Below are 15,206 nucleotides of genomic sequence, written 5' to 3'. Positions count from 1 at the left end.
TGTCTGTCTGTCTGTCTGTCTGTCTGTCTATCTATCTATCATCTATCTATCTATCTATCTATCTAAAATTAAAATGTTCTTTTATTATACTGAAAAATATGTAAAAAAAAAAATCATGATTAAACCCTTGCTGCATGGGTTTGAAATATGTACATAAAATCATAAAGAGGCTTTTTTGACTGATTGTGCATAACACAAAAGTCAATAACACAATGATATTGAGAGCTTATATTAGAAAACGTGCACATTATAATATTTGTGTACACAAGCATGTAATTTGAGGACAGCTCAGAAATAGCATTTTTTGCCATCATTCAATAGTAATACCTCATTCTCGTGCCTATTCACATTGAATTAATTAAGAATTATATTTCTGTCTTATATGACTGTTCCACAGAAAGCGTGATCTGTAATGTAAGAGCCTGAATGCTTAAAGAGGCTAATATTTCCATACAATCCATGAGAAGACACCAGTAATCGTCTGGATTAATATAACATATTCAGAATGATACATCACAAAGCAAGGATTCCCAAACTTTTTTTTGTCAGCCAAATCTCGACAAATTAACAAAACATTCACATTTCACAGTTCTCTGATATCTGTTATTGGTCACATGACATGTATGTTGTCTATCTTCTTCACAGTGTTGGGGAGTAACTAGTTACATGTAACATTTACATTACATTTAGTCATCAAAACCAACAAAAGAAAAGAAAAACAAGTAGATAAAATAGAAAAACAGAAAGCTAGTGTTTGTTTGTTTGTTTGTTTTTTTAAATAAAATAAAAAGAAGATAAATATAGATAAAGTAGAATTAAAATAGAATATAAAGTGCTAGAGTTAGAGGGTCAAATAATGTAAAATTGTAAAAAATGTAACAAATTATTATTATTTTTTTTATTTTCATTGGTGGTAGACATTGGCAAATCAGGAAAGTGTAACAATCATTTCTGTAAGTCACTCTGCATAAACGCATAAGCTGAAAGATTAATCTGTTCACAAGGTATTGTATTAAAAACACTTACTGATTATTTAAAGTTTTAAACACAAGTCTGTATTCACTGTAAGCACATGTGGATAGCACACAGTTCAACGTGACAGAACATGAGCAGGGTGTGTGTGTGTGTTACACAGAGGGATTGCCCACATCAGATGATTCATAAAACATGAAACAAGTTAACAGTGAAGCTGAGCTTTTCATGTTCTTATTAAATCACAGATGGGTGTGTTCTCCTATATTGCTCGATCCAGACAGATACAAACATCAGACAGTAATACAGCGTCCCGCCCCATTCACTGAAAACAGGAGCGAGTGCTGTCTTATTACACGGCTGGATAAGAGCTAGATGAGTGTGCAAATCCATCATATCAATACTTGAGCTCTGTTAGCTCTGTCTATGGTCATGATGGGAGATCTCTGGGCTTATTTTGGGAATTAATGTGATCATGCAATCCTGCTTTAACAAGGACTGATCAGGTAGGCAGGCAGTGTTCGAATCTTTATGACATCAATCCGCAAACTGGCTGTTTGATACAAATTCTGTACAATAAATGCAAGAATATTGTATTAGTTTCATAATGTGATTTCAGATTGACAAAGTGTTGCATGTGTCTGACATGCCTTTTTATACATGCGTTTTTCATTTACAGGTTTTACTGAATTTTTGTCATAATTTAAATTCTCAAAATATGCAGAGAAAATATGAAGGCAAATGTATAACATGCTTCTTATAGGTAAAATAAAACAAACTAAAATATTGTTTAAAAGTACACTCTTAAAAATAAAGGTGCTTCACGATGCCATAGCAGAACCTTTTTGTCTAAATGGTTCCATAAAGAACCTTTAACATCTGAAGAACCTTTCTGTTTCACAAAAGCTTTTTTGTGGCAAAAGAAGGTTCGTCAGATTATAAAAAGGTAAGAAACTAAGAGATGGTTCTTTAACGAACCTTTGACTGAATGCTTCTTTGTGGAACCAAAAATGGTTCTTCTGTGGCATCGCTGTGAAGAAGCTTTTAAGCACCTTTATTTTTAAGAGTGTATTGTATTTATCATTTTCATTTAGTTTAATTTGATGTACTAGAACCGAAATAAATGTAAAAAATATAATAAAAAAAAAACAAAACTACTAGAATTGAATCAAAACAAAAAATACATAAATAAAAAACAATTCAAAATATTTATTAAACTATAGCAGCATATGAATTATACGAAAACAACACGGATGTATTTTAGTGTAATAATTAATTAATTATATTATTATTAATGCTTTGTGGAAAAAATAAGCATAAAGAAAACTTTCTTGGAACATGTAATATTTCTCGTTTTCATTTAGTTTAACTTGATGTACTAAAGTAACTAAAATTTAAACGGAAATTAAAATGAATAAAAAACCTTATAGACATATAAAAAAACTAATAAGAATGATAAAAACACAACAAAATTACTAAAAAAATGTTTTAATTAAAATAAAAATGACCATGGCAATAATGACTAAATAAATAAATCATTCAAAATATTAATATAAACTAAAATATGATCTTAAGTTGATTCGTTTTAGAAATGTAATACATCACTGATCTCACGCTGGGTTTATACGACGAGCTGAAATCTTTAGCTGGAGATTAAGGCAGAAGTTGAATCTTTGAAACAGGAGTTGTTCTTGTAAACACTTGCACACGGCTGTTTGTTTGGTGTGTCAACAGAGAGTATAAGACACTGTTTTTGTACAAATACTGACTGCATCCACCAAACTAGTTCCTAAACACACGATTTACACAACAGTGCATTATGATACTCCAGCAGGACAGGTCAAGAAAGTGTCTCTCTTTACAAAAGCAAAATATGTCATTATTATAAAACAGTTACTTACAACACAGCACATCTTAAAAACAAGTCTGAGCAGTCAGTCGACAGGTCATTAGTGTTAATTCAATGCACCGCAGACGGCCTTCTTTCCCACACACGGTGTCTAAGTAGTCTATTTTCAATCAAATTTCAATTGTCTTTTTCATGAAAACGCTAGTTCATGTTTTCGCATTGGACTCAAACTTACTTCGCATACACAGGATAGCGTCTATTTCAACCCCACCCCCCCCCAAAATTACAATTTTGTGATTCACACAATCTTGGATTCTACCATTTTGTCAATTGTTTTCTTTCAATTGGCACAAGATTTGTATTTCTTTTTAAAAACTGATCGTTAGGTTTGGGTATCGTTTGAATTTTATCGATTCCGGTTCCGATTCTGCTCATCGATTCCGATTCTTATCGATTCCTAATTCCGATTCCAATAAGATAAAAAAAAACCCATTCAACAAATTTGACGTCAAATATTTAGATGTCAAACATATTTATTCTGTTTTATGTCTATGGTTTTATCAAAAAAATACCACAGAAAAAAAACAACTAGACTAATATACAAGACAAGACAAGTAAACAAATTAATCAGCAATAGCATAAATAAATAAAACTGAACAAATATCAGGTACAGAAGTTGAAATCAAAAGTTTAAAAACACTGTATAGTTTTCTTTTCATAAATAAAATATTGATTAATCCTCATTAAATTTACGAAAGATATTCAGTCAGTTAATGATTTTCTTTTGTTCTTTGATTAACATTAAGCACGTTTATTAGATGGCTGTCTCTTGAACACCGAACACACACAGATCTAAAAATACTGTTACATATGCGTTTTCTTTCTCATCTGTTTACGTTCACTTAAGACAAAAAACGGCTGTGTTTATGATGATATACCGACGTATTTCATGCATACTGGTCGATAAATGTGAAAAAGAAGTCAGTTCTGGCCCGGAACAACCTTTGTGGAAATGCATATTCAGTCAGTTAATGATTTTCTTTTGTTCTTTGATTAACATTAAGCACGTTTATTAGATGGCTGTCTCTTTAACACCGAACACACACAGATCTAAAAATACTGTTACATATGCGTTTTCTTTCTCATCTGTTTACGTTCACTTAAGACAAAAAACGGCTGTGTTTATGATGATATACCGACATATTTCATGCATACTGGTCGATAAATGTGAAAAAGAAGTCAGTTCTGGCCCGGAATTGCATCGGGGCCATCGGGTTCTCTGTTCGCTGCACGCAAACAGTGTGCAAGTTCTTTCCCTTCCTGCACTTAAATCGTTTAAAATCACATTAAAATGCAAACGCGGGAACTGTTAAGCGGAATCGAAATGCACATGTCTTATCGAATGCCCGATTATTGGAAATTTGGAACTGGTTCTAAAATGGAACTGGTTCTCGATACCCAACCCTACTGATCGTATACTCACTGATCTGAGCTTTCGCACTTCAGGTTATGAGTGAATATTGTCAAAATTAGGCAGAAATAATGCTTTTTCACTCAAAAACTGATCCCAAAAGTATCGTTAGCTAACTATGGTCGTTAGTTCCATTGAACTCTATTGGTAACGATGGAACCTGCGACCATATGCTTTTGGGAAACACACCCCAGATCAATACGATCAATCGGTTACAAAATAAAACACAAAACCTGTGCTTATTGAAAGAAAACAAGTTTGTCACCAAGATGTGGTGACAATGTATCATAATGTAAGATTTATAAGCAATTTTTAAAAAGCTGCCGGTCATTTTTTTGACCAGGAACACCAAAGCACAAGGGTTGATTGACTATAATGTATGAGTTTTTCTTCGACGGTCCTAGTTTTTACTTCCCTTGGTTAGTTTCACCACACTCTCAGAAAAAAAGGTACAACAGCTGTCACTGGGGTGGTACCTTTTCAAAAGGTACACTTTTGTACCTTTTAGGTACTAATATGTACACTTAGTATGTACCTTTAAGGTACCAATATGGACTCTTTAGGTACAAAGGTGTGCCTTTTGAAAAGATACCGCCCCAGTGACAACTTGTATACCTTTTTTTCTGAGAGTGCACTTCCATAGTTTTTATTATCTGTTTCATGAAAGTATATGTGATTGTTTTGCCCTTTCGAGTCACACTGACTGATGTGTGCCCTCACTTATAAAATGCCTGCTAACTTGTAAGACTAGTCTAAGCAGTTTATGCAAGTGGCCACAGGTTTAGTGGACTCATTTGTCTGTGTATATTGATTTCAAGGATCCAGGAGAGTTTGGAAGGGCGAATCAAATGGGGAATCGACTGATACAAAAGCTGTTTTTGGGGGCGTCTGTGATTTGCATCATGGGTTTCTACTGTTTGACGACATCAACCCTCCTCGCCACACACAGGTAAGGAATATATTTGTGTATATATCACTGTAAAAAAAGCTTGTTACATTCAAATAAGTATGTGTTCTAATGTTTTTGCATTATTTTGGTGCCATGTGATCCACTGTATATAAAAATATCCCATTAAAAAGTTGCCAGAAATCCACTGTAAAAATACTGTGACAATGCTTACAGCATCAGAGGCCTGTATATTTCACATCTTATAACAATGCATTCCATTAAATTATGTAAATTCTTAAATTATCTTAATACTAATCTACTTGATCTGCCAAACTGTGCTTTTACCGTATAATGTGCTGATAACCACGATAATAATAATACGGGTGGTAAATCAGAAAGCCAAATGATGAATCAGATTTCATAATAAATCCATGGCCTACCCAATAAATAAGGCTAACATGTTTAGACAAAACACCACCAACTTGTTAAACATCAATTAAATAACCTGAAATGTAACACAAAACACCCTAATGTACGTTACTGATAATGAAAATGAGGAAAAATGTAATTATTTAAATAAAATGTAATCATATGTCATGCAAAGACTTCTGGAAATGACCTTTTAGTGTTTTTTTTTTAACATGGTAATTCATAATTTTTAGCTCCGAAAACCATAAATTTGACAGTTATTAACAATATTTCTACAGTAAAACTACATACAATTACATAAACCATTTACAGTTTTTCACCATATATGCTAACAATTAATTTCACTGATTAAAATTTTTTTTACTATAATATTTAGAATTTTATCCCCTGTAAAAATTAAAATATATTGTATTATAGATAAATTATATATATTTATATTATACATTGTACACACATTATATATATATATATATATATATATATATATATATGAAGTTTATTTGCAAAAACAGATAACTTTTTTTTTTATCATGTTTTTTATGATGTTATCATGTTTTTATTGTGTTTAATTGTGTTAGTTATCTGTATTTTTTTGTTATTTCTTAAGCTAATCAAAATAACCCAACTGCAGTTTGATTGAGATTAATTGGAATACACAATGAAAAAACATGATTTTTGAAAATTATCTAGTTATCTGCTTTTGCAAATGAACTCTTCATATATATATATATGTACAATGAGAATGCCTTTAATCGTAACCTAAATGTAACTTTGTAAGTCTGAAGTAAAATGGAATCAAATTTAAATGTAACTGCTTTATTTTCTAATAAAATTCAAATATAAGTCTTTTTAATCTTCATGTTTTCATGCACAGAACATATTTGAGGCATTTCTATTAAAATAGCATATTAAAATGTGTATTTAATTGATATATTTCATTATATTCAATAAATTAAGCTTAAAGGACCATTTCCCATGCACACTCTTCAAAATGAAGATGCTTCACGATGCCATAGAATAACCTTTTTTGTCTAAATAGTTCCATTAAGAACCTTTAACATTTCTGTTTCACAAAATGTTCTTTGTGGTGAAAGAAGGTTCTTCAGATTATAAAAAGGTAAGAAAGAGATGGTTCTTTAAAGAACCTTTGACTGAATGCTTCTTTGTGGAACCAAAAATGGTTCTTCTGTGGCATCGCTGTGAAGAAGCTTTTAAGCACCTTTATTTTTAAGAGTGTATGTACTTCGAACTCTTCAAAATGGATCAAATCAACATACTGTAATCAAAACCTCAGTGAATGTGACAGTTTTGTGTTTATTTCTGTCTTTTCAGAGTTACTCTGGCCCCTTGTGCACCAAAAGTGCGTAACAATTCACAGCGAACTCTCAAAGCAGACGCGACCTGCACGCCTAAAGTCAACCTGATGTTCATGAAGACCCACAAGACGGCCAGCAGCACTTTGATGAACGTTCTCCTGCGCTTCGGAGAAAAGCACCAGCTGAGGTTCGCTTTCCCAGACGGCCGTAACGACTTCTTCTACCCGTCGAGCTTCTTCCGAACCCAAGTGAAGAGTTACCAGCCGGGCCTGTGCTATAACATCGTGTGCAACCACATGCGATTCAATGCACCCGAAGTGGAGAAGCTGCTCCCGGCGGATGCCTTCTTCTTCACCATCCTACGAGATCCCGCACAGCTTTCTGAGTCTTCGTTCCACTACTACAAAGCCTGCGTGCCTCAAACGTGGAGAATCCCTGGAGGAAACCAATTGGAGGAGTTTCTCAATGATCCAAGCCGCTACTTCAACCCACAGGGAATCAACGCTTTCTACCTCAAGAATCTACAGTTTTTCGACTTCGGCTTCGAGAATAATTTGGAAGCTGATGACGTGAGAGTCCAAGAAAGCATCGAGTACATCGAAAAGCGCTTTCAGTTGGTTTTAATTTCGGACCACTTCGAGGAATCGCTCATTCTGCTTAAAGACGCTCTGTGCTGGCAGATGGACGACTTGCTGTTTTTTAAACTCAATGCTAGAAATGTCACGTCTTTGTCTCCCATGAGCCCTGAACTGAGGACTCGAGCTCGGGAATGGAACGGAGCCGACTGGCGACTTTATCGGCATTTTAACACCACTTTCTGGGCGCTCGTGGAGAACTACGGCCGGAGCCGAATGGAGGAGCAGGTGAGGGAGCTGCGCAGGAGAAACGCAGAGATGGAGGCCATCTGCATTGACGGCGGAGGAGCCGTGGAGGCGGGGGACATCACAGATGGACACATGAAGCCCTGGCAGCCCATCGGAAAAGCTTCCATACTAGGATACAACCTGAGGAGTGACATCGAGCGACAGTATGAGGAGCTCTGCAGGAAGATGCTGACCCCCGAGATCCAGTATCTGACTGATTTAGGAGTCAATCTATGGGTCACTAGGTTATGGGGCTGGTTTAAGGATAGTGTTGTTCAGTTTGGGTTGAGTTAGTGTAATTGCTTCATATACTGTATGTTGGCAGTGTTCACTTGTTGGACTTACATTAACAATACACTCTTAAAAATACAAGTGCTTAAAAGGTTCTTCACAGCTATGCCACAGAAGAAGCATTCAGTCAAAGGTTCTTTAAAGAACCATCTCTTTCTTACCGTTTTATAAGGGGGGGGGGGTCAAAAGAAAGTGTAAAAAAGTAATAAATAATAAAAAGTAAGATTAAAATAAATAAATTAAATAAGCATTTTTTTTATTTAAAAAATAATTTTAAAGTATACAAACAAACAAATAAATAATGATTCAAATAAATAAGTAAATGACAAAAAAACAAAAGATCCTTATGTACATTACTGATAACAAAAATGAGAAGAAATGAATAAAATGTAATCACATATCCAGGGTTGCTAGATCGGCAACAGTATAAAAGTAACCCAATTCCGCGGTAAAACCGCAGATGTGGCAACCCTGCATATATGTACATACATTGTAATTCATATTTTTCATCTCCAAAAACCATAAATTTGACAGTATTTCTACAATGAAATTACATACACTGTAAAAAAAAAAAAAGAATTTTACGGAAAAAAAATACGGTAGCAACATCTTAAATACTCTAACACCATCTGAATTAGGGCATTTAGGCTATCCATCTAATAGTAGCCTACCAAAATCTTATTAACAGTAGAAGTTAAATCTTACTGTAGTCTTCAAATCTGGGTACTGTCTTACGTTTTAAAATCACAAAGGGAGTTTGGTCCCATCAGGCTAACGTGACAGTCACGACTCATGCAGCTGTAAGCTTTTCTTTTTCTTTTGTTTTTACTCGCGATCTTTACAACACGCATTACATTACGTATTTCATGGCACACTCGTTTTATGCGTATTTGGTGCCACCTATTGTTGTGGGTGTATTATTGACATGTCAAAGTCTAGACCCTGAATATAAGACGACCGCGTTTTTTCAGATGTATTTCCAAGAAAAAAAACATCGTCTTAAATTCGGGTCAATACGGTAATAACATATATAGAAGTGCACAGAGTCATTCTACCGTAAAATTACATGTAATGTCCAATACAGTTTTTCACCGTATGTAGTAGGGGAACTTACCGTTAACCATTTAACAGGTTTTTGCTGTAGCATTTTTACAGTCTTTTACCGTTAAATTCCAATTTCAATTTTTGAAAAAATTCTAATTTTTACAGTGTATAGTTACATAAGTCAAAATGTAATTAAATAGTAAATAAATAAATAAATCAAATAAATAAATAAAAATGTAAAAATATTAAATAATTAAAATAAATAGGCTAAGTAAATACATTCTAAATACATAACACATTATAACAGTACTACAGTGCTATAACGAATATGAAATAAACTAAATATTTTTGACATTTATAACAGTAGCTTTTCACAGTATTAATTGAATATTTATTTAAGAAACAATACAGATTTTTTTAAGGATATGGTCCCTCACAGAAGGTTGATTTGGGGGTCTATAACATCTAAAAGATTAGGATCTAAAAACTTCATTTGCACAACTTCAATAGCGATTTTCTCAATGTTTTTTTTTTTTTTGCACCCTCAGATTCCAGATTTTCAAATAGTTGTATCTCAGCCAAATATTGTCCGATCCTAACAAATTTAGCTTTTTTATTCAGCTTATTTATTCAGCTTTCAGATGATGCACATCTCAATTTCAAAAAATTTACCCTTATGACTGGTTTTGTGCTCCAGGGCCACAATTAGACTGTCATAGGGCGCCCCCTGTTGGCCGGAGATGGAAGCGAGACTATATTGTAACTGCAAGGAGAGAGTTATTGCTATAGTCTTTGGTTTTAGCTAGAAAAGGGAACATTTAATTTCGATTGACTAAATGCACTATAGGTGTTATTTTTTCATTATATTAAAATGTTATTGCTTCCTAGTACAGCGCAGTTTCACATTATTGCTCCACAGTGTTGCAATAGTGATGCTGGCTTATTCAATCCACGTACAGAAGTATTAAGGATGTTATTTAATTTACCTTTAATTTCAACTGTGTGTAGGCTATTTGCCTTCACTCTAATCTATGTACTGTGATAATAAACTACTGAAAAAATTAAAGCTGTCGTCTCATACGTAAGCATAAAGATAAATATGACACTCTGGCTTTTAAATGTTCACAGTAAAATAAATTGAACGTTTTATTAAAAACTGTTCAATCTGTCAGCTTCAAAATTACGAACTTTTCAGGCGTCCGCCAATCGATTTCAAGCACAAGTCCATTGCTGGGCTCTCATTGGATAGCACGGCGTTCTCCAACGGCAAATGGGCGGGGCTTAATGTACAGTACATTTTCAGTTAGGGTGTGTCTGAAAGATCATATTTTAACTCTTCACCGTTTGTTTTTAAATAACATCTATTAAAGTTCATCTAAATATAATTATTTAGATGTAAATCCACTGTTGTTGAAGAAACGGCGTGGTCAGGTGGTATCTGTTACCTTCCACCGCGATGGTTAAGACTGACCAATCACGTGCGTTTGCACGATAAAGATTTTTAAACAATATTTTATAGAACTTACACAAGTGGATTTCATTTTTAATCCCATGTATAAATAATCTGAAGACGTAGATTTAAAAGATTATACTTCCGAGAGTTAAAAAGTCCTCAACAATATTCACAAAACACCACCAGGCGCCCACACCGAGATCCGTTGTGTCTTATCGGACAGCATACGATATGGCAAGCCGTAATATCATTTAATCCTTAAAACGTACTAGTATTTATTGTCATGCTACTAGTATTTATTTTGTTAGCTGTATCTACCATTGAACACTAGTACTTATTCATTAGCTACTAGTGCTTATTTTTAGCTATAGTACTTATTCTACTATTCTAAGCACAGGTACATGATGAATACTAACTATTTAAAAAGATACTACTCACTATTGGAATATCTAGTCAGAACTGAATAGTTGATATCTGAATGACAGATCTCCATAGACGTCAAGGGCAAACATTTGAAATTAGAACTAGTCACTATTAAATATGTACTAGGATTTAGTAAGTACTAGTATCTAATTAATAGGTACTAGTATCTAATGAATAAGTACTAGTATCTGTTTAATAGGTACTAGTATCTAAAAATGAAGTACTAGTACCTAATAAATAACTACTAGTATATAATAAAAAAAACATATGTACTAGTCACAATTGTAATACACTTGTCAGATCCACATAGAAATCAACTGCAAATTTTTGAAATGTATTGCTAATAACAACAGAATAATTACTAGTCACTATTGAAACAAGTACTAGTATCTATGAAAGTACTAGTATCTATTTAATAGGCACTAGTATCTAATGAATAAGTAGTATCTATTTAATAAGTATAGTATCTAATGAATAAGTACTAGTAACTATTTCATAGTTAATAAATTAAGGCCGCATACACACAGAGACGAGTTTAGCTGTATATGTAAAAAATGTGTATTGTATCTGCGTTTCGTCCAAACGGATCCAGAGTTTTTGGAGCCTGAAACCGCTATTTTTAGAAATCGGGTCCTAGAGTGGATGAATCTGAAAATGACACCTTTGTGTTTTCGTGTGTACAGCCAATCCGTATATATTGTGAAACGATGATATCATCACCCCACGTCTCGACCCTAGTCATACACTGCTACATCACGCAACAGCAACAACAACAATGGCGGACTACATGCCTGTGTTCGTGCTGCAGAAGCTACTGAGCCTATTAGCTTTACTAACTCCACAAGCTATTTTTGTTGTTGTGTTGGGTAGGGATGCATGATATTGGATTTTGCCGATATCCGATATGCCGATATTTTTCAACTCATTTTGTCTGATAGCCGATGCTGGTATATTACCTTTTGTTTGGAAACAACACCAAGTCTCTCCTATGCAGAGATTATAAACAAAGATGCAATGGTAACTGTGGTGGTAGTTGTGATTTTATGACATAAATTGCTGATTAATTTAATCAGGAACACAATCTTAATGTTATTCGTGTATTTTACTTTAATTTTATTACAAGTAGGCCAACAGCACCCCCCTAATTAAATAAAACGCCTGGCCGGACAGGCATTAGGACCCGGGGGAGGCTGCTGCTGCTACTGCACATGCTAGTAATGTTGACTCTAGCACACCTGACGCATCATTCTGTATGTGCATTCTCAGATTGCAATCCAAAAAAGTGAATCTAATCATCACTCAGGCAAAAGTTTGCTTCAAGAATGACCTCACTGTTGACATTATCTTATCACTATCACACCCTGAGGTCATGTGAGTTATTCATCTTATTGGCAACGGCAAGGCATATTGGCATCATTTTTCATATCGGACTGATGCCGATGTTTACATTTTAAGCCATTATCGGCCGATTCAGATTCAGGCTTGTAGATACAGCGTGCAACGCTTATAAGCATGCTCCACCCCAAATGACCTAATGTTAAAACGGCTTGCCATAGTTTAACCGCCCAATGGCGCCGCGCCGCACGCAGAGTGGGCGGAGTCTCGCAGGCCCCGCCCGCCGTCGGGTAATCGTCAGTTCGTCTGAACCGAACTGCAGTGCAGAGCCGGAATGGGGGGCTTGGCCCCAGTCCAGCACAGTCAAAATTAGCTCTCTGTTGAATTACATGCAGTCAGCCAGTGGAAGCGGCTGAGATCTTGACGCCCCAGTCCCGCAGCCTTGTACGGGGGTCCAAACCCCGCAAGGCTGCTGCTCGGGTCCGCTTTCGTCCAAGAACGCCTTTTCCAACAGCAACTTTACAGCAAAGGACAAGAACAAAGACTTTATCTGTAAGTAAACCTTCACACATTCGCCAAAAGTAAAAAAAAAAAAAAACAGACACAGCTATTCTTCTAATACTGCTCGATTTGAAGAGAATGCACGTATTGTGTTTTTCGTAATTCAAAACTGTATCCAGCTCACAAAAAGCGTGACAGATGGGAATACAATGGAAAAACAGGAATAACGAAAGTGCCTCTGTAGATGTGCTGATATCTCAGCGCCTCCTTTGTTCTGTCTGCTGCTGAACAGGAAAGTCTATACTTGATCTGCTAGATTCGGATTAATGAACGACAGAAACGTGATGAAGACAGTAAAAGAGCAGCAGTCCACTGCAAGATCTGAATGTACTATTTGTAACGTTACCCAGACACAGACTTGACTGTATTCCCCCCAGTCTGCCACCTACACACAAACAAACCCAAAACCAGCTTTACTAAAGCATTATCTGGGTTACTTATGTGACTGTAGGAAACTTGCATCTGAACTAAAGCGCAGGGTTCAACCGGTTCTCAGTATCATCAGCACACAGCACGCCCGATGGGTTTGGAAAAGCCAGACTGCATTTGAAGCCTCTCGATGCCAGACCCATTTCTTGGTTGGTGTCTTTCCCCCACCATTTTCATCTCATTCAGCAGAATACCACGTATCTGTGTGATAGACCAGGACTGTCTAGGGAGCTCCAGAGCAGTTGCATGCATGGCACAGTCCTAAATTTAGACACAAAGATGAAGTCATGCATACGGGCATCGACGGAGACGTGTCCCCTTTGCTTTTATACTTATTTCAGCAGTGTGCATTTCAAAGTGGTCTGTTTTAAAATGCTTCTGCATGCATAAAGGGCATGTGAAATGATTAAAGTGGCATTGCAGTCATTTGACTCCTTTTTTTTGCATTGCACTGCATGACATTGGTATGCATGCAATCAGTTGAATCCTTTTTTTGCATTGCACTGCATGAAATTGGTATGCATGCAGTTATGGTCAATTTTAAGGGTTCTTATTTTTTACTGGAAATTGCTCATTATTGCATGCATAGTGAAAATAGGGTGTATATGTATAGTAGAGTGTAGAATGGGTTAAGGTTGACGTGAGCTGGAGCGGGGTCAGCAGGGGCGTGTTTCCACAGTCAGTCTGTTCTGCAGCAGTCGGTTGGGTTCATCAGGTTCATGCGCGCTCAGTATGGCGGCGGAGGCGGGGGGAAGAGTGGCCTCGTTTGACTGGATTTGGAAACGCTCCAAGCTGCAGTCGGGGAAGTGGAATGGGAGGCATCTGCGTTTGCTTTAGAAAAGAAGTGCATATGCTTGCACTGTTGTTGCATTTGTGTTTGACGGTGCATGTTGCAGGCTTGCGCCATCAGATAGATAGTCTTTGTCTGAAGTCTGACTCAGCAGGAATGTGGGAGGATGACTGTTTCTTCAGAGCAGAGATCACGACCTTAAATTTATGAGATGTTATGCATGCATCTCAAAAATGTGATATTTTTGTAATAGGGTGCAACAGAAAACTCCATTCATTTTCTCCATAGGCTATTTTATTATTAATATTGACTTATTAGAGACATACTGTGAGCTACCAATAGTTCACCCAAAAATGAACACTGACTCCCCATCAGGTCATCCAAGATTAGGATGAGTTTGTGTCTTCATCAGATTTGGAGAAATGTAGCATTGCATCAGTGTCTCAGCAATGGATGCTCTGCAGTGAATGGGTGCCGTCAGAATGAGAGTCCAAACAGCTGATAAAAACATCACAATAATCCACAGCACTCCAGTCCATCAGTTAACATCTGGAGCAGACAAAAGCTGAAACAAATCCAGCATTAAGACGTTTTAATAACAAGCAAGTGATGTCATGCTAAATATCTGTTCCAATGAAGAAACAAACTCGTCTACATCTTGGATAACCTGAGGGTGAGCACATTTTCAGCAAACTTTCATTTTTGGATGAACTATCCCTTTTTAATAATGGTATATGCTTTGGTTGAAGCCATCAGCCTGGATTATTTCAAATTATATTTTAATAATTTAAATAATAATTTAAATAATCATGTTTAACTGTGGAATATTTAAAATATATTGAGATACTTTTTTTGTAATGTTGTGACTTTCCTTGCAGATGGACAATTCGGTTCATGGCTTGTAACTCTTTAACAAAGACCTTTTTTAAATTACCGGATGTAAAATAAATGGGAAAAATACTTTATTGATGAATTCATCAACATCTTAAAGAAGGATCTTAATTTTGGGTGCAACCCTTTTTTTGTTCAATCAGACCAATATGTTGTTTGGAACCTGTGTGTTTTTTTTTTTTTTGAATGACACGAGGGGG

General features: G+C 35.6%; 1 protein-coding gene across 1 annotated transcript; it reads left to right on the top strand.

The window, feature by feature from the left end:
* Positions 1-1,307: 1,307 nt before the first annotated feature.
* LOC107692021 (galactosylceramide sulfotransferase-like) lies at positions 1,308-8,203 on the top strand. Its single transcript, XM_016490900.1, has 3 exons — positions 1,308-1,478; positions 5,111-5,241; positions 6,943-8,203. Exons 2-3 carry the CDS (start codon positions 5,141-5,143, stop codon positions 8,081-8,083), a joined length of 1,242 nt encoding a protein of 413 aa, XP_016346386.1. The 5' UTR covers positions 1,308-1,478; positions 5,111-5,140; the 3' UTR covers positions 8,084-8,203.
* The last annotated feature ends 7,003 nt before the right edge of the window (positions 8,204-15,206 follow it).

This window comes from Sinocyclocheilus anshuiensis, unplaced genomic scaffold, assembly GCF_001515605.1.
Source record: "Sinocyclocheilus anshuiensis isolate Anshui unplaced genomic scaffold, SAMN03320099.WGS_v1.1 scaffold738, whole genome shotgun sequence".
Lineage (NCBI taxonomy): Eukaryota > Metazoa > Chordata > Actinopteri > Cypriniformes > Cyprinidae > Sinocyclocheilus > Sinocyclocheilus anshuiensis.
The sequence above is the reverse complement of the archived record's forward strand: the minus strand, read 5'-3'. Positions and strand labels throughout refer to the sequence as shown.

What these genes read in the sequence shown, in the direction of transcription:
- LOC107692021 (XM_016490900.1), top strand. Translation starts at nt 5,141, where the DNA reads ATGGGGAATCGACTGATACAAAAGCTGTTTTTGGGGGCGTCTGTGATT. An exon ending in ACCCTCCTCGCCACACACAG is followed by an intron (nt 5,242 to 6,942) that starts GTAAGGAATATA and finishes CTGTCTTTTCAG; the next exon opens with AGTTACTCTGGCCCCTTGTG.